The 19,985-nt window shown below is 37.3% G+C and overlaps 1 protein-coding gene across 5 annotated transcripts in view; it reads right to left on the bottom strand.

Moving 5' to 3' along the window:
- The window catches only part of ADK (adenosine kinase), a 510,898-nt gene that overhangs the window by 16,527 nt on the left and 474,386 nt on the right, over positions 1–19,985 (bottom strand). For all 5 annotated transcript variants that reach the window (XM_082639748.1, XM_082639752.1, XM_082639750.1 and 2 more), the window contains one exon: positions 10,264–10,350. In XM_082639748.1, coding sequence (XP_082495874.1) covers positions 10,264–10,350 — 87 coding nt within the window. The remainder of the gene's footprint in view (positions 1–10,263; positions 10,351–19,985) is intronic.

Raw genomic sequence — 19,985 nt, 5'->3', positions numbered from 1 at the left:
AATTTCTTCCTCTACCTTCTGAAAAATTAAAAGAAGGAGCTCTGGTTGTGTCCACTTATGTAACAAAATTTTACAACCTGCTACTCCAAGGCTTAACTCAGGGTAGAATTTGGCTTATAACTATATAGCATTTCAAAGGCAAAGAAAACTCCCCATCACCTTTCACTGTTCTTTCTGACAGAGTCTGTTACTCCTAGGCTTTAGAATTGTTCATCCCTCAGACATCATCATTTTTATGAGTTATTTAGGCAAGCTGGGGCAGTAGTGCAAGAAAGCATGAGTTTACTGTAAGGCACTGAATAAATGATTGTAGATATGGGAAGAAGACTAATTTTAAATATAATGGTAAAACTTATTTTTAATAAATTTTCAGTTTTGTGTTCATCATCCTAGGTGACGTATTTCAACTGTGGTGTTTTTCTAGTCATTTGCAAGACAGCAGGTAGAGTGTTTATATGAATACCTTTCATCAAATTTAATAGCTAATACAGTTTCTCTAGAAGGTAAGCAACTTCTCAATCTGACCTGTGTCTTTTCCACAGTTGTGCAATCAACTTTTACCTTTAAGATGACGACTAACTTACAGCGGGTTAGAATATTTTAGATTCTTCTTTAATGAAGGAAGGTATTAAGAAAACAGGGGTGGCATTGACAGTTTTATGTGTCTAGGTCATTTAGGTTAAACATTTAAACCTAAATGTTTAATAAAGATGCTAACTGGGTATTTTTTCCTTTATAGGATGTTTTAAGTATTTTATAATTGCTTTATCACTTCCTTAAAATTGAGTTTTCAGGAAAACCGTGTACTTCTGCTGATATGAGTATAGATCACTGTCTCTTTACATTGTGTTCTAGTGTTAGCCTAATTACTAGAATGAGAAAAAGTCTGAAAAACCTTTAGCCATTCAATTCATATATTTAACAAGTTACAACCTTGAAATCTTGCTCTACCTGAAAGCGCCATTAAAAGTGCTTGACTGTTATTACTAGAGGAAATTTTTAATAAAAGCTAATTAAGCTATGAAACTCCCAAATGGTTAACTGATTTTAGGGGCTAAATTTCTGGTACTTCTAATTATCCTCTGATGGCTTTACTTAGTGTTTCACAACCATGACAGATGACAATGAAAAACCGCAGTGAAATTCATCCACCCTGACACTGTGCTAAGCACCAGCTTCTCCCTCTCCAAGTAAAATCAATACTCTGTTTGAGTAAACACGTTTACAGCTTTATTAGGATGTCTTGCTTGTTCTGTAACAGCTACTTGAAGCTGTGGTAACAAATCGACTCAACTCAGTTAAACCTAGAGAGCTGGGTAAGAGGCCCATCGATAAGGCTGTTATAAAAATAAACTGCAGGAGATCAGAAAGCTGGAGCAAACAGTCTGGTAAATGTCAATATTTTCCCTTACAGAGGATGACAAAAACAGTGAGATTATGTGGAAAGTCTTTTTTTCCCCCTTAAAAATGTCTCTTGTTTCAACTGGATAAGGCATTTCTACTTTTTGTGTACAACTCTTCTGAATGAAATTTTTGCTTCTTAATGCCCATGTGCATCTGGAACAGGAAGCTGATGTAAATACTTGGTATTTCTCCTATCATTTCAGATTCTTTATTTTCCTTTATATAAAGAAGCTTATTTTGGTCTTCATTGACTTTATAAAATGACCTTATTCAAGTTATCTGGAATACCCTTGGTGGCTTAGTTTTACCTTCTTTTTTTTAACGAAACAAAATTTCTGTCATCCACATTTGGGAGGTCATTTCAACACAGTGTTCACTCTTGCTATAATACTGGTAAGACCTGATGTTGTACCTTCCAAATTAATGCATTTAACAAGAGCAAACAGTGTTAGCTATAGTCAGGCTATATAACCTCCTGACGAGTGGTAGTACATAAAAATGTCTGCTACCTATTAGGAGCAAGCCTCCACAGTGGCTACAGCTCTAGCAAACAAGAACTCACATACCCTCTTTTAGATGTTTACAGGTTGCTCAAAGAACTAACATATGGCAGGAAATTCCCACTTCAGTTTGGCTGGCTTAGGCTACCCAGATGTGACAAAGTAATGGTTTCCCCCTGCTGAAAAAGGCTCAGATGTAAACTTTTTTTCCTTTCATTTTTTATGTAGTTTAGTTAGTAAAATTTTATTTTGTTTTGACTTCATATTGACTACCAACTACTCATGAACTTAAGTAACAACTTGTGACTCATGTTAGAAAACACAGATTTTTCTGGAAAAAGGAAATCAACAAACATTAAATTTTGAAATAACTTAAAAAGCTACTGTGCCCATCAGGGTAAGGTCTAACCTAGCAGATATTTGCATAATGAAAACCAAAGCCTAAGTGGTGTCAGATGGTGTAGTGACTGACATGCACAGGAAGTCAATTCAGAGCAAAGGTTCCTTCACGACAGAGAAGCACAATACATCCTCCCGCACAAAGTGAGCAACTGAGCAGTATGGTATAATATATAGGCAGTGGTCAGTGCCATAACAATGAGGATAACTTATCTGCTCTTTCTGGTGTATGAAAATGGAAACTTGTCAAATTGTATTTAAAATGGCATGGGATATTGCATTTGAATTAAAAAAAAAAAATCCCAAACCAAAAAAACCTTTCTATGCCCCTAATTCAGGAAAGAGGCTCCTGAAGAGTACTAAGCAGTATGTTTTACTTGTATGGATAAGGTGCCCTTGCACCCCAACCCCTTTCAAAATACTGCTTTAAAGATCATTCCTAGGGGCTTCCCTGATGGCTCAGTGGTTGAGAGTCCGCCTGCCGATGCAGGGGACACGGGTTCGTGCCCCGGTCCAGGAAGATCCCACATGCCGTGGAGCAGCTGGGCCCGTGAGCCATGGCCGCTGAGCCTGCGTGTCTGGAGCCTGTGCTCCGCAACGGGAGAGGCCACAACAGTGAGAGGCCCGTGTACTGAAAAAAAAAAAAAAAAAAAAAAAAAAAAAAAAAAAAAGATCATTCCGCCTTATGGAACAAAAATATTAGAATCTGAATTTTAAACCTAATGTGTGATCTCTTGATGTGGTTCCCAAAATAAAAGTTTAGCATATGCTTCTGTTTATTGTTAAAGTTAAACATCTTGGATACCCACATACCAAAAAAACTACATCAAAGGCTTCTATCCATTTGGGGTATCAACTCTTGACCTATGTATTTCCAAAAGGCCTATATAACAGACTACTTAACTGACAATTTTCATTTGGGTTATAAACACATGTAATCACTGGATCATGAATTAATGAGCCAGGAGATCTGGCTTCTAGTATTGCATATTTACAATTAACTCCCTTTCCTCATCCATCAAATGGGGGCTTTTTAATAGACCATGTTAGGTTTTCATACCTAACATCAATTAATTCAAGAGAGTTGCTTTTTATGAGCAACAAGATAAAATGTGGATAGGGTCAAATGGGGATTTGTTTAATCTCATTTCATTCTGATTCAGATAAAACCTCATTTGAACAGTTTCACTACTGAAAGTTTGAAAACCTGAAAACCAGAAATGTGATTTTAAAAAATACTCCCTTTCAGCATTAACATTTTAAGCAATATAATTAAAAACAAAAAGACTTACCAGGACAAAGTCATAGCTGCTAGAGTGTTAGAATAAGGAGATGACAGTAAGCTTATTTATGCCCTAATTCATAAGCAAGATAACTAATTTTGTTACTATTTAACTCAATTCAAAAACCTGTATTTGATCAACTGACAATTTCTCACAGCAGGGTGGTTCTAAAATTCAAAGAGCACTTGATGACAGAAACTGGTTTTAATTTTCCGTTTATTTCATGGGATAGAAATAAAACATACATATCTTAATTTTCTAAAATGTCAATGTAAACTGGATAATTAAATGAAAAATAAATTAAGATCTTGTGTTCATACCCCAGGTTTGGGAACTCATATCTGAAGTGAGAATAGCTGTAAATTTAGTAATCGCATTGATAATTTTTGCTTGTTTTATTCAGACCCTTGTTTATAGTAAATAGCCATATAACATCAGAGGTTACACTTCATACAAATTTTCATACAGTTTGGGAAGTTGTAATAACTTACACACCATTGGTTAAGACTTCTGCTAGGTCACAAGGTTGGCCAGGCTATGCATCAGTACTACCAACATGTGATTTCATTTATTTTGATTATATTAATTACAAAACCAATAAAGGCACATTGTAACAAATTCAAACATCTATGAGACAAGATTTTAAATTGAATACACTCAGCTTTACGAAAACTTACTATATTGTTCCTACCTTTTTTTCATTTTGCTACTGACTGATGAAATCTCTGTTAAGTCATAGATTGGCCCCAGTCTACAGACTAGTGTTTAGAAAAAGCACTTTGGCTATTTTTCCTCACTTGGAGGGAAAGACAAGAGGATACTAATGGAATGGAGTATAACAAAATGATCAGAGGTAAGAACTTGGGGGTCAAACTTTGAGTCTGAATCCTGGTTTTCACTGTGACCTTGGGCAAATTAATCTCTTGAACCTCTGAGACCAGAGGAACTGTCCAGTTGAGCCTAGGCCCAGCTGCCAATTCACAGATTTGTGGAGCTAAATAAATGGTTGTTGTTTTAGGTCACTAAGTTTTGAGGGTGGTGTGTTATGCAGCAAAACCTAACTGATACAGATTGGGTGAATCTGACAGATAAGGTAGGTAAAATTGACTAAATCCATGTAAGAGCAGCTTGGACTGCTGTTGGATTCAAGTGAGTTCCATTTGACCCACAAATATCATAGGCCAGGAAACTGATATACATATATTTTGTCATATCACAATTCTGTCTAACAAAATTAACTTCAGATATTTTGCTTGTGACATTTCTTCTGGCCCTCTGCTACTAAATGAAATCTTATAAATACCAACATTGTTTTCTTAGAATAAGCATTTCTTAATAATCATCAAATATAGGAGATGTAAGGTTCATATTTAAGTTTCGGGGTCTGATAGCCTCCATGGCTCAGACTGTCCCTGAATTATCCACATCTCCAGAAGACAAAGTCCTTTGAATTCCATTATCTATTTACAATTGCTTCTAGATGGAGGCCATCCAGGATACAAGATCTTTGAGGGAACATTCCTGTTTGTGAAAAATTCCAGACTTTATCCTAAAATCATCCTGTATCCCATGTTAATGCAAGTTATTTCTCATTTATGTCATGGCTCGAGGATCATCTTTACCTCTTTAGACCCACAAAGGCTTAAATAATCTTAGGCAAGACTCCTGAAATTTGGTCCTGGTCCAATGTCAACTTATCAAAATCTCTGGATGTGAAACATCAGAGTATCATGTCATGAAGCATCCTAAGACTGTGCAAGGTGTGAATCTCTCTTCCCTTTCCCCCTGTGTGAACTTGAGCTGCTGTCTGTGGTGTATTTCAAATTCCTAATGACCAAGTCAATCCCATACCTCATTTGATGGTTTTAAGGGAAACTGCTTAAGAAATCAAACACCAAAGATATCCTGCTAGAGGTAAAAGACAGGGAAAGGGATCGTTGTTGCTGTGGGATGGGGTAGGAGTGTGCAGCAATCATCTTGGTTACCATCCACAGGTAAATCTTCTGCATACAGTGGATCGTATGAAGGTTTCATTTTTGGGTGAAGAAGTGTGAGAAATGATATATTCAACACTCACCAAGTTATTTTCTAGTCATCTGAGTTGACAGCAAAGGAGGGGGGTGGTGCAGAAAAAAAAATCAGAAGAATTCTACACCACTTCTTTGTACAGCACAATGAAGCGGCAGTTAAGAAGAATGGGAGAGTAAGTTACAAATGTTTGGGAATAAAAAGCAAGGTGAGAATAGAAAATACAAACATAACTTCGAGATTCCCTATGGTTCTCTGAAGTATAGACAGGTGCTACTTGAAAAGGAAGTATCCTTGCTCTGGTAAATCTTTTTTTTAAACAAAAAGTCTTTTCTGAACATGAATTGGAAAGCGAAATTAATGCTCCTTTTTATTAGATGGGAAATAGGATAATTATTTACACTGTGATTGCTAAGTGGCTTTAAAAGTCATTTTCATATTGTAGGTAATATCGTTTAGGATAATACATTTTCCCTGATAAAGCTCTCATGAGAAATTTGAAAATAAAAGTATTAAAGGCAGCACAGTTACTTTACTATCATTCAAATAAACTATTCTAAGCTATATATGGCTCTTAACATTTAATGAGGCTTTTTTAAACCTAAGAATGTTGGTCCTTGGGTAAGGTCTCTAGTCTTTTTTCTGAGAGTTAGATGTACGTGCCTGGGTATAATCTGTCAAAGGTGTACTCACTTTTAGTCTAAAGATGATTTGTAGGTCTAGTTCATATTCCTATAGCTGCCATAAAACATACAACTAAATCATATTAGATTAACACAGGCTGGTATTGACAGCCCACTGGGAACATATTGATTAGGTCCCCTTTTATGTTATTTGTTATGATTTTTCCTCTCAGTTTCATTTACTGGGAAGACACGGGGAAGAGATTTCACAGGGAACAATGACAGTGCCTGTCACAAAATGTTCTCAATGTTTCCATTTGTTACTATGGCAGTGACAAAGAGGGTTCCAAATGAAAAGGCAGACCTGCTGTGACAAAGCACAGCAGGACAACAGGAAGAAATTTTCAACTGACCTGGGAAATTAGGAAATCATACTTAGAGATTATAGAATTGTCTCCATTTCCAAGGGTACAATCGTGGCGCTTTGGCTTTTGAGGGAGAATGTGAAAAGGGTAGTTCCATCAGGGCTGGCTAGTGACAAGTAAAGGGCAGACATTAGAAAGTGTTTAAGATCTCCAAATAGAACAAGGAGGTATGCTTGTAGAGGTTAGAGGGATTTGCCACTGTCACCAAACCCTCGAGATGGAACTATGAATTTAATTTATGTTCCTTTGGGGTACTCATTTTAAAATGATACATGAAAATCTATGATGTAGTCATGTATCTCTTACGTGGCTAATAAGAATGCATGGCACTCTGGTATTGGGATATGTAATATCAGCACACGGTAGGTGAAGTCATGGTTTATCTAAGAACTTGAAATTGGGACTGGAATATAGTTATGCAAAGTCACAAAAGAAAGAAATGCTTGTAAGCCAGCAAAACTTGAAAGTAATAGGAGGACTATATTAACCATCTAAAGATAAAATGTGTCAATCAGAAAGGAGATATGTTAATCAGGCAATAAAGCAAAGAAAAAGAAACTACACAGTAAATGCAAAAGTTGCCATTGCCTCTCCATTCATGATCAAGGTAGAGGAGTATGCTTCAAAAGATAAGAGTATTTCCAATCCTACTAGAAAGCCTTCCCCTGGTGTAGAGATGGGAGTAGGGGATTTTAGCCAATGGATTTTTGAGTATTTCCAACTAACCAGAACATCTCTATTGTAAGATGGATGTATCAGCCTGGTGATTAAACAGTTGATTCATACAACTCCCTGTATTCAGATTCCATGCTGACCAAGCGAGTTTATGATCTGGCTTTCTGTATCTCTGTAGTGCAATCAATTCTACTGCTTAGCAAAAAGCTCCTGGTTCAAACTCACCGGGGATTAAGTCCTTCGATTCTCTTCCCTTTCACTTTCTTTTCTGCAACAATCTTACTCCAGAGTCCTAAGAATCCTATCGTGTAACGAAACCTCCTGTTCAATAAATGAAGTCATCCATTCAGTCAATAGGAAGATTCTCTCTGGCAAAACCAGCTTTTGTTAGTAAGGCGGATCTGTGGTTCTGAGTCCTAATGATGAAATTTCCCTAAAAGTTTAGAGAAGCAGTACAGTTCAGACTGCCTGGGTCTGAATCCTGGCTCTGCTACTTTCTAGCCACGAGAATTTGGGAAAGTTATCTAACCCCTCTGTGTCTCAGTTTTCTCATCAGTAAAATGGGGTTAAAAATAACCTACTTCAAGGAGCTTTGATGAACATTAAACGAGTTAATACATGTAAAGTGTCTAAGATATCAATTGGCTAGTAGGTGCTGCATAAATGTTATCTATACTATTACTATATAGCTTGATGTACATAGACAGAATGTGCTGAACATACCAGCATAAGTATCCCTTGTTAAAATGACATTAGAGTATTCATCTCATTGCATGACTCATTCTTTCAGGATCTGAATATCCTGGGAACCGATGAGAGTAGGGTTAAAATGAGAAAAATGGCTACTTAATTGAGGTTTTACCAGTAAAGTTCTGCCTAGTTTCAGCTTGACTTCCACTTTCTCTATACTGATTTCAACAGTGCGTAGTGAAATCCAGGGTATGATGAAAGTGAATAAAGTGAGGAGGCTGCCAACGTATTACAAAAGGGGTTGGCAAACCATAGCCTGACAGCCAAATCCAGCCCATGCTCTGTTTTTGTACAGCTGGAGAGCAAGGAAAGGTTTTTACATTTTTAGAGTACTGCAAAAAACCAAAAACAAAACAAAAAGCAAGCAAGAAAACAACAAGAAGAATATGCAGTATACGGCTTGCAAAGCCTAACGTATTCACTGCCTGGCCCTTTAGGAAAAAAGGTTCGCAGATCCCTGTTCCACACTCTTTCCTTTTTACTTACCTCACTGTACCCCAAGAATAAGTATATAAATGAGGCTGGGTAAGTAGAGTGAGATAAGAAAGAGGCCGAAAATCCTGTAACAAAGAGCCCAAGGGCTTTGATGATATAGTTCATTTATCACTCTAACTGTAATACAAATGGCTAGCTAGCTGTTCCTATTTTAGTATCCTAAGAATGACTTCTCTCTTCCTCAAAAAGTCTATATATTCCTACCTCGTAGTGGAAGCATTATAGGTAGTTAGGGGTCTATAAAGGAATCTGCTGTTGCAAGGCCAGGAAGCCCCAGGCCTTAGGCCCAGGAGCATTGCCTAATTAGGTCACCATCCTATCTATGACAGCCTCAGGATGTACCCAACTAAATAGCAAAGAAAGAGAATACTTACTGTTTTAAGTATTTTAAAGTGCTTAAATAATACACACGCAAGTTATAAATTTAAAAGTTTCTGTACTAAGATTCCTAGTTTAACCAATTTCTAACCAGGAAATCAATAGTGTCTCCTTAATGTATTACAGAATTTGGCCCAATTCTGAATAAGGTATTTTTAGGCTACATGGGTTTACAGCTCTGAAGCAGTATGGAATAGGAAAAACAGCTGCAAAATAATCAGTGATGAAGTCTTTCATAGCAAAGGAATAAAAGATACATGCGTAACGGTAAAGTAGAACATTATTTGTTGTATGTACTCTTTCCAAAAAAGATGGCATGGGGCATGCTACCAGTCTAATGGTAAACAGCTCATTTAAGACTAGGCATGAAAAGTTTCAAAGAAGGAAACATGAAATATATATGCTAGTGAACATTAAAATAAAAGAATATAAATATTTTAAATAACACTAAGTTCAAACCATTATACAATCTTAAATAAGTTTCCCATAATTCAACTTATCTTCCAAGGAAAGGAAGACAAGGCTCAGCTCCATTTGCCTTTTTTTCCTTGTCTTGCTTGATGTTACGAGAAATAAAGATCAGGAGGGACTCTTCTGGGCTATCACTCAGGAGTCTAAAGCTTTCTAGAGATCTTAACCTAGCTTAACTACACTTAGCTAGAAGGAGTTCAGACACATGAAAAGAACTTTTGAATCCGATTTTAGATCAATCTAAGTTATCAAGCCAAAACTCTTCCAATTGTCTTGATCTTATTTTTGACTACTCACTCCAAAAATGATTTAGTTTTTATAAACTGTGTCAGTTCTTATTGAACCTTAATGAGACAAAAATTTAACCCTTCCTGGTACAATAAACATCCAACTATTGTGTTAGAAACAGATGTTTTAACTAAAGGATATAATCCAAAGACATCATCCTTAGCTATTAGTGTACTATTAATATTCACGATGTGTTTTAAAGAACAGCAATTTGTTAACATTTAAGCCTGAAGGGCTATGAATATACTATGTACTGTCTTGATGCAGCTTGTTATGCAATATTCTGACAGACACAATTAATCTTGTGAAAATGACTGGGATGTAGCGTAACAGTAAATTATCTTTAAGCCCAAAATACATATTTTCCTGTAGTAATATACCCTCATAACACAATGATAGTAGCATATGGAAAAAACATCAGGAATTAATTATTTAAAAGCAGAAATTAAAAGTTACTATATTCATAAATCTTGGCTATGTGGCAGAGACAGGGTTAAAGGAAATGTTTAACTTGTAAGTAAGTATGAAATAAATGAGTCCGTACCTCCAACAAATGCATCTCCAGCTCCATTGGTATCAACAATTTCTTTCTGGTCTTGATCCAAGACAGCAAAAGCAGTGACTTCACTTTCTGCAATTAGAGCCAAAGAAAGGCAGACTGACTTCTCTTTGTAAACACTCAATATACAAACTCACCCAGGAAAGCTTGAAGCTCCTACGTCAGCCAAAGAGAGAGACAGAACATGAGGCCCATATTCTGTACATGAGCACTTGGGAAACAAGGTGAAAAGCTATCTGTAAGCAATGCTTTTTGGTATTTTCAGCATACAGATGTTGTATGTGTTTTGTTAGAGTTATACTTAGGTAGTTCACATTTTTGAGGAACAACTGTAAATGGTAGCAGTACCTTTTTGGACAGTAAAAATACTTGAACAGAAACTATGAGCTAAAGGAAATATTAAGTACTAGATCATGGATCTCTAATAAAGCATCAAGCCTGGCTACATTCCTGGCAATGAAATCTTGGATATAGTTAAAGAGCTGTAATTAAAAAGTACAAATAATGAGTCTTGAGTGTTTCTCTATAGAAAATCACAATGGCACAATAAAAATATAACTACTATTCTGAATAATACTTGATGCCAATGTCAAGGATTACTGATATTAGTTGGCTTATTACGGATAACCTAATCTGGTTACTTTTTACAACAGAGTCACTATTTCCTCCAAACTATCAAATAACAAAAGGGAAAGCTACCACTGAATGCATGGGCAGAACAAAATGGACAGTGCAATGAGCTCTTGTCTTACAGCAGTCTGGACTTGGTTCTTGGTTCTTTTGACTACAGAGTAACCTAATACACTACTTTAAACTTGGCACATGACAGTGGAATGGCATTGCAGTAGTCTCCGTTATCCAGTTTTGCTTTTTGCGGTTTCAGTTACCCGCGGTCAGCTAAAGTCTGAAAATATTATGTGGAAAATTCCAGAAATAAACAATTCATAAGTTTTAAGTTCCACACCATTCTGAATACCGTCCCAATCCATCCTGCCCTGGATATGAATCATCCCTACGTATGCCACCTGTAAGTCACTCAAGTAGCCGCCTCGGTTATCAGATTGACTGTCACTGTACTGCAGTGCTTGTGTTCAAGTAACCTTTATTTTACTTACTAATGGTCTCAAAGCGCAAGAGTAGTGATGCTGGAGATTTGGATATGCCAAAGAGAAGCCATAAAGTGCTTCCTTTAAGTGAAAAGGTGAAAGATCCTGACTTAATGAGGAAAGAAAAAAATATTATATGTTGAGGTTGCTAAGATCTACAGTAAGAATGAAGCTTCTATCTGTGAAACTGTGAAGAAGGAAAAGAAATTTGTGTTAGATTTGATGTCGCACCTCAAACTACAAAAGTTATGGCCAGAGTATGTGACAAGTGCTTAATTAAGATGGAAAAGGCATTAAGTTTTGGGGTGGAGGACATGAACAGAAAATTTATTCCTATTGACGGCAACATGCTGTGCCAGAAAACACTGAGCCTATAGGAACACTTCAGCCAGGGATCCCTTGAAACAAGTGACAGCCGAGCCATTTACTGCAAGTAAAGGATGGTTACACAGATTCAGTAAAAGATTTGGACGGAAAAATATAAAAATTATTGGAGAGGCTGTGTCTGCCGATGAAGAAGCTACTGCCGCATTTCCAGCAGTGCTGAAGGAGTTGATTAAGGAGAGAGCATACCATCCAAAGCAAGTCTTCAGTGGTGATGAAACTGGGCTCTTCTGGAAGAAGATGTCCAATAGAAGCTATACTCATAAAAGTGCAAAGGAGGCACCAGGGCATAAAACATGGAAGGACAGATGAACGTTGGTACTATGTGGCAACACTGCGGGGCATATGATAAAGCCAGGCGTGGTGTGCGTAGTGTTCAGGGTGAAGAACCCATGTGCTCTCAAAAACAAAACCAAAAATTATCAGAAAGCATGGGTGACAGTTATCTCATTTATGGGATGCTTCCACCAATGCTTCATCCCAGAAGTGAAAAAATATTTGGAAGAAGAAAGGGTGGAATTTGAAGTCCTATTGATAACAGATAATGTACCTGGTCATCCTGAATTGTTATAAACGTGAAAATGTTGAGGTTGGAATTTTATCTCCAAATACAACTTCACTGCTTCACCCCTTTTACAAGGGCATCATTCAGTTTGTCCAGGTCACATACACCCACCCTGTATTTGATCACATTTGATCAGCAATTGATGTAGGCTCTAATCTGGACACAATGCAGTGCTAGAAATCATTCACTATTACTGACACAATAACATTCATCAAAGCTGCAGTGGATGAATTAAAATCAGAAATTGTAAAGGCCTGCAGTCATGAATGATTTTAAAGCCTTCCTGGGGATCAGTGGAGAAGTTAGGAAAATCATTCACACAGTAAGAAGGATTTGCCAACATGCTTGATGAAGAAGCAGAACACATCAAAGACCATGGAGAAATGTCAACAAATGAGAAAGTGGAAGAACTTGTTGAGTCACTTACAGAGGAAGAGAAAGATGATGAAGAAGAAAGTGGAGCAGAACCAGCAACTCGGACATTACCAAAATTTGCTGAAGTGTTTCAAATTGCATAGACTTTAAAGGACAAAATTAGGGAATAAGATCCTTGGATGAAATGCAGCATTAAAGTCACCCTTATAATCACTGAAATATTCAACCTCTGTAGCAAAACATTGATGAGTTAAAAAGAGACAACTTCCAATTACAATGTTCTTCCAAAAGGTTTCAGTGAAACAAATAAACAAACACAAACGAAAACCCTTCAGCTATTGAGGATGCCCAACCACGGACATCATCTGCTGCTGATATCCAACCATCGACATCATCATGGCTTGATGATTCTCCTTCTGATGTTATCATCAGAAGGTCAATGTTAGCCTAATGACACATCACAATATCTGTGTCATTCACCTCACCTCATTTCATCACACAGGCATTGTATCATATCCTATCATCATAAGAAGGGTGAGTACAGTACAATAAGATAATTTGAGAGAGAGAGACCACATTCACAAAATTTTTTTTTTTTTTTTGGCCATGCTGCGTGGTATGCAGGTTCTTATTTCCCCAGCCAGGGATGGGAACCTGGTCCCCTGCAGTGGAAGTGTGGAGTCCTAACCACTGGACCGCCAGGCAATTCCCATCACGTAATTTTTATTACAGTATATTATTATAATTGTTATATTTTTATTATTATTCATTGTTGTTAATCTCTTACTATGCCTAATTTATAAATTAAACTTTATCATAGGTATGTATGTACAGAAGAAAAACAACTATATATAGGGTCTGGTACTATCCACAGTGTCAGGAACCCAATGGGGGTTTTGGAACATATCCCCTGCAGGTAAGGGAGACTACTGTACCTGTGATGAAATCTGGCCTAGAGGACATTTGTAAAAGACTGAATAGTGCTCTTCATTGGTGTCTGGAACTTCTGAAACTACAAATTTGCATCCTTTATGGGGACAAATGTGGCCAAAGAGCTATAAATTTCAATCTCATCTAAGATCAAGAAGGAGAGAAAAGGAAATCTTGGAAACTTTAAGGTCTTAATAAAGAACCTAAGACTCTCAAAAAGCATGTTCTGTTTGCCTTTTGCTACCTGCTACTAATGGATACTTTCAACAAGAGATAAACAAAGTGATGATAATGAAAAAAAGATCCTCCTGGAAAGATTGATATTCAAGAAGAGGACTCATTCACTTAGTGATGTCTTTTGACTGTAGATGCTAAGAAGATTCCATATTAGAAGTACCTGTTTAAACTGTTTAAGTACTACCTTTCCACACTTTGTAACACCAGACCTACATGAAGTTGACAAGATTTTGATTAATTGGAAGTTAAGGCATAAATATCCAGGATTAAATTTTCTAGGGAGTATGCAGTACAGACTGCTACGCAGGCCAAAAAAAAAAAAAAGATATAAGCAGACTTTATTAGAAATAATTAGGAAAGGAAAGGGCTACAGTCTGGTTTAGAGAAAGGTATGTACCATAAATATTTATAAAGAAATCTGATTTTATTACTTCCAAGTACAAGTCATACTATAAAGGGAATTAACAACTATAAACTAAGAACAAACAGGCGCTAAACAAGTAAAATGAGCTAAGTTAATGACGCCATTACCATTCATAATAAGGTTATATTATGTAATAATATAACACGTCTATAAAACATTTTAGGTAATATAAGAATTAATTCCTGGATTACCGATTAAAATAATCACATATAAATGATAAGTAAGCTGCAATTAGATATAATTCCTTGAATTCTTTGCTTAAAAAAGTTACTGACTTTTGACTGGATAAATCTTTATTTATGAATAAAACCTAATTCACAATGGAAGAGTTTATCTGAATTTTGTTCTTAAGAATCATGACTTTTTGTCTAAATTAGCAAAAATTCTAAATGAATGCAGCTTTACTACACTTTTTTCTGGATATATGTGTAGATCCTTGAAATCCTTTACCCTTAGGTGTCATATGAAGTTCAATTTCCTGAAACATAAAGTAGAAATATTTTCCACTTTTTGTACTTATCAATTCAAATAAGTATATAAGAATATTAAGAATGTAAAAAGAGCTGTCATAAATTGGTACACAGTCCAGGCTCTATTATCTTCTGCATCTAGAGAGCTATATTATGAGAACTCCTTTCAAAATAATAACGCTGAAAATTTGCAAGATCTTGAATGGTGTTCCAAATCATTGAAAAGGGATTAAACAACGTTCAATAATATTCAAGTTCAATTATATTTTTGGTACATTCTTATTTTGAAATACAATGATCTAAGCTGGTTTACAGAGTTATTAAAAAAACTCCCACAAACTAAGTAAATGTTATTCACCAGCATGACAGCATTCTAGGCAATTTATTGTATGAACATACAAAGTACCTAAGTAAACCTTGAGACACACTTATAGGCATGGGCATTATTCTGCCAATGAGGCCCAAGACACTCACATCACTGTTACTGGGATCTTGTTTTCTTAGGTGTGAAATGGGACTGGAGTAGCTATGGGAACAAGTAGCAAAAATAGCTTTTTGGGGCTTCCGTGGTGGCGCAGTGGTTGAGGGTCTGCCTGCTGATGCAGGGGACGCAGGTTCGTGCCCAGGTCCGGGAGGATCCCACATGCCGCGGAGCGGCTGGGCCCGTGAGCCATGGCCGCTGAGCCTGCACGTCCGGAGCCTGTGCTCCGCAACGGGAGAGGCCACAACAGTGAGAGGCCCGCATACCGCAAAAAAAAAAAAAAAAGCTTTTTGCCTTAGTTATAGAAAAATGACACTTAGTTCTGATCAAGTACTTCTACTCAAGAGCTTAAGATAAGTAAGTGCCATTGTCTCTTCCCAAATTCTTTATAAAGTGAGAAGGAAAAGGATTGGGAATAATTATTATTCCTATTTTCCAGACTTCTACAACAGCACAAAATCATGAGCTTCCCCAAGCAGACAGGAAACAAACACTAACAATTCAGCTGATAACAGATTTGCTTAGTGTCATTTATTGGATAAGACCCTCATGGCATCTTCACTCAGAATAATGAAATTTAATGTACTTAAAGTATAAAATAATAAAAATCAAACAGTCTCTGGACAGTTTATACAAACAGGTAATTTACTCTTCACTCTACTGTGACATAAGCCTTACTACCCAGTCTCTTAAGAGGCCAGTCTGGCTAGAATCAACTATAATGTTAAGTCATTTATAGTAGAGATGGTTAGTTCATACAAATGCCACAATATCTAACTGAAAAATAATAATAAAAAATCCACTCATTCAATGCCAAACAATTAGACTAAATGTTCTGGTAGATTTACCGCTACCAAATTAACTATATATTTTAGTACTGTATACACACACAGCCTCAAGATAATTAATATCCTTAGGAAATTTTGTTCAAGGTATATTAAAGTGCCATGTGCTGTCACTGTCTTACTGATGTCACCTCTAAATTGTAGTGAAGATATAACTGAAGAAGATACAAAGCAGGACAAGAAGCAGATAGTCAAGTGTTTTTCAGCCTCAAGGTAGACTGTAGTCACCACCTCTACCACTGCCTCTGATGAGCATTACCAGCCATGGAAAAAAACAGGAAACTGATGGCAAAAACTTCACCAGAAAGTTACAAGTAAGACTGTTTAAAAACCCAAACTCCTGGGCTTCCCTGGTGGCGCAGTGGTTGAGAGTCCGCCTGCCGATGCAGGGGACACGGGTTTGTGCCCCGGTCCGGGAAGATCCCACATGCCGCAGAGCGGCTGGTCCCGTGAGCCATGGCCGCTGAGCCTGCGCGTCCGGAGCCTGTACTCCGCAACGGGAGAGGCCACAACAGTGAGAAGCCCGAGTATCGCTAAAAAAACAAAACAAAAACAGAACTCCTAAGATTCTGAAAACTGGCTCCTGCGCCTTGATTTCTTATAATGAGGTATTTCCAGGGTATTAATGTTTTTGTTTGCTTTTTAAAAAAAATTAATTTATTTTTGGCTGCATTGGGTCTTCGTTGCTGTGTGTGGGCTTTCTCTAGTTGCAGCGAGCGGGGGCTACTCTTCATTGCAGTGCACAAGCTTCTCATTGAAGTGGCTTCTCTTGTTGCGGAGCACGAGCTCTAGGCGCGTGGGTTCAGGAGCTGTGGCTCGCAGGCTCTAGAGCGCAGGCTCAGTAGTTGTGGCGCACAGGCTTAGTTGCTCCGCAGCATGAGGGATCTTCCTGGACCAGGGCTTGAACCCGTATCCCCCTCATTGGCAGGCGGATTCTTAACCACTGAGCTACCAGGGAAGCTTTGCTTGCTTTTTATTAACCTTTTTTTGGGGGGATAATTTTAAACAAGCAGAAAAGTTTAAAGAAAAATACAGAGAACTCTCATATAACATTTATCCAGACTTACCAGTTTTTCATTTTGCCATAATTTATCAGTCCTCCTGTATATACATACATATTTATTTATTCTTTCAAGCCATTTGAGCGTAAGTTGCATATATCATGTCCTTTACTCCTTAATAATTTATTTAATTTGGTGTATTCCCTAAGAACAAACATATTCTTTTAGGTAACCATCGTATAGTTGATAAATTTAAAAACTTGATATTGTTATTTCATCTAATCTTTACTCCATATTCCAATTTTGTTAATTGTCCTAATGTCTTTTAAAAAAAAAAAATTTTTATTTATTTATTTTTGGCTGTGTTGGGTCTTCGTTTCTGTGCGAGGGCTTTCTCTAGTTGCGGCAAGCGGGGGCCACTCTTCATCGCGGCACGCGGGCCTCTCACTGTCACGGCCTTCTCTTGTTGCAGAGCACAGGCTCCAGACGCGCAGGCTCAGTAGCTGTGGTGCACGGGCTTAGTTACTCCGCGGCATGTGGGATCTTCCCAAACCAGGGCTTGAACCCGTGTCCCCTGCACTGGCAGGCAGATTCTCAACCACTGCGCCACCAGGGAAGCCCTGTCCTAATGTCTTTTATAGCAATTTTTTTCATCCAGTACAGGATGCAATCCATAACCACATACTGCTTTTAGTTGTGCTTGTTTTTTAAAAAAATTTAACCTTTTAATTTTTACTACAGGTAATGCATAACTATAGTCCCCAAATATAAATATGTGAAAATATATGGTACAACCACCCTTCTCCTTTTATCTCTCCCATTCATTCAGTTTCTAGCCTCACTGTTTTTCAATCTGGTTATCACTGTTATTGCTTCTCTGTATATCCTTTCACAATTTCTCTATGCACATATAAGCAAAACATTCTTATTTTTCTCCTTTTTATTTTAAACAACAAAAAAAAGTATCATACTATATGCACGCTGTTCTGGACCATGTTTTTTTCATTTGGAGATCTTTTTATATTGGTAAACAGAGAATGTCATTATTTTTAATGACTGCGTAATAGTCCACTGTATGGATATACTATAATTTACTTAAGTAGTCCTTTATTGATGAACTTTTAGGTTGTTTTCAATCTTCTGTTATCACAATGTTTCAAAGCACTAATGCTTTTATTTTAAGTAGACTCTAAATTTAATTATTTTACTTAATAGCCAAGTTAAGAATACCATTCCTACTTTATACTGGGAACTGACACAAGGAAATTAAGTTGTTATGCAAACAGCATGAAATATGCCTGTGTCACAGAATAGGGAAAAAAAAGAGAATCCAGGAAATGCTTTTTCTTTTCATTGGATACACATATCAGGATATGAGCAAAGATACCCTGCTCAGACTGCTCTAATAAACAGGATAATGAAACAGATGACAAATTCTGCTAATAACAGAAATTTATAGAACAATCCTAATTAACAAGGACTTTTGGGGGAAATGAAGAGCTCTGGGTTAATTTAATTTTCTGGTTAACTAAAGAAAAAGCAGAAAGTCTTTTTAGTTGGAAATCTTTCTACATGTACTAATATAATAACATACCATGACATCCTTGCTTTAATTAGTTTAGTTTATTGAACTTAATGAAAATTTTCTTTGATAATAGAGAATCCTACAGCACATGTTAATGTCATTATTCTGAACATCAGGTCTTATTGTAGTTCCAAAAGTGTAAGTGCTTTCATGAAATGCAGAATAAATGGAATGATGGCAAGTAAACCGGATTAGGACTCAAAAGACCCACGGTTTGAGTCTGGTTTTTGTTCAGCTACTTTATTCAACAAATACTTATTAAGAGCTTATCATGTGTCAGGACCTCTGTCAGAGAAGGAGAATACAGATGTGAATAGGACAAACAAAAACCCTGCTCTCACAGGATCTACATTCTAGTGAGGATAGATAATATATAACTAACACAAAAATGAAGAAGATAATTTGAGATAACAATAAATGCCATGAAGGAAATAAAACAGATGATAAAGTATGACTGGGGAGGAGGGTTAATTTAGATGGGTGTTACTTCCTCACTGAGGAGGTGATGTTTGAATTGAGACTTCAATAGCAAGAAGGAGCCAGCCATGTGAAGGTCCAGGGGTGGAATATTCAAGTGCAGAGGACCTGGGCTAGCAACAAACTTGATGAGCTAGGCCTGTTCAAAGTTAAGAAGGCCACTGTAACTAGAGTACAGTGAGTATGTGGAGATCAAATTTGTGTGTGTGCGTGTGTGGCGGGGGTGGGGTGGGGTGGGGAAGAGCTGGTAGAATTTCATTCTATGTAGTAAAAAGGGAAACCACTGGAAGGTTTTAAAGAGAGGAGTGACACAATCCCATTTTCAAAAGAGATTGTTCTGGCAGCCTTATAGAGAATGGACTGAATGGTGGGAGTTGGGAACGGAGTCTAAGATGCTACTTTCCAAGAGACCTTATGCAAGTCACAGTGTAACTTAAACTCTGTTTTACTGTGCAGAAAATGACGATAATTCTTGCTTTAGCTATTTTCAGTGACTATTATATGGATTAAGCATAAACATTAATAAAAGCACCCTGTCAAATATAAAGCCCTATACAATTCTATAAGGTGTTTTTAGGAGCTTATTATCTTCTTTTTAAAAAAATTTATTGGGCTTCCCTGGTGGCGCAGTGGTTGAGAATCTGCCTGCTAATGCAGGGGATACGGGTTCGAGCCCTTATCTGGGAAGATCCCACATGCCGCGGAGCAATTAGGCCCGTGAGCCACAGCTACTGAGCCTGCGCATCTGGAGCCTGTGCTCCGCAACAAGAGAGGCCGCGATAGTGAGAGGCCCGCGCACCGCGATGAAGAGTGGCCCCTGCTTGCCG

This window comes from Mesoplodon mirus (genome assembly GCF_964341445.2).
Source record: "Mesoplodon mirus genome assembly, chromosome: 2".
Classification (NCBI taxonomy): Eukaryota; Metazoa; Chordata; class Mammalia; order Artiodactyla; family Ziphiidae; genus Mesoplodon; species Mesoplodon mirus.
Note: the sequence above shows the minus strand (reverse complement) of the source record. Positions and strands in the feature narration are given on the sequence as shown.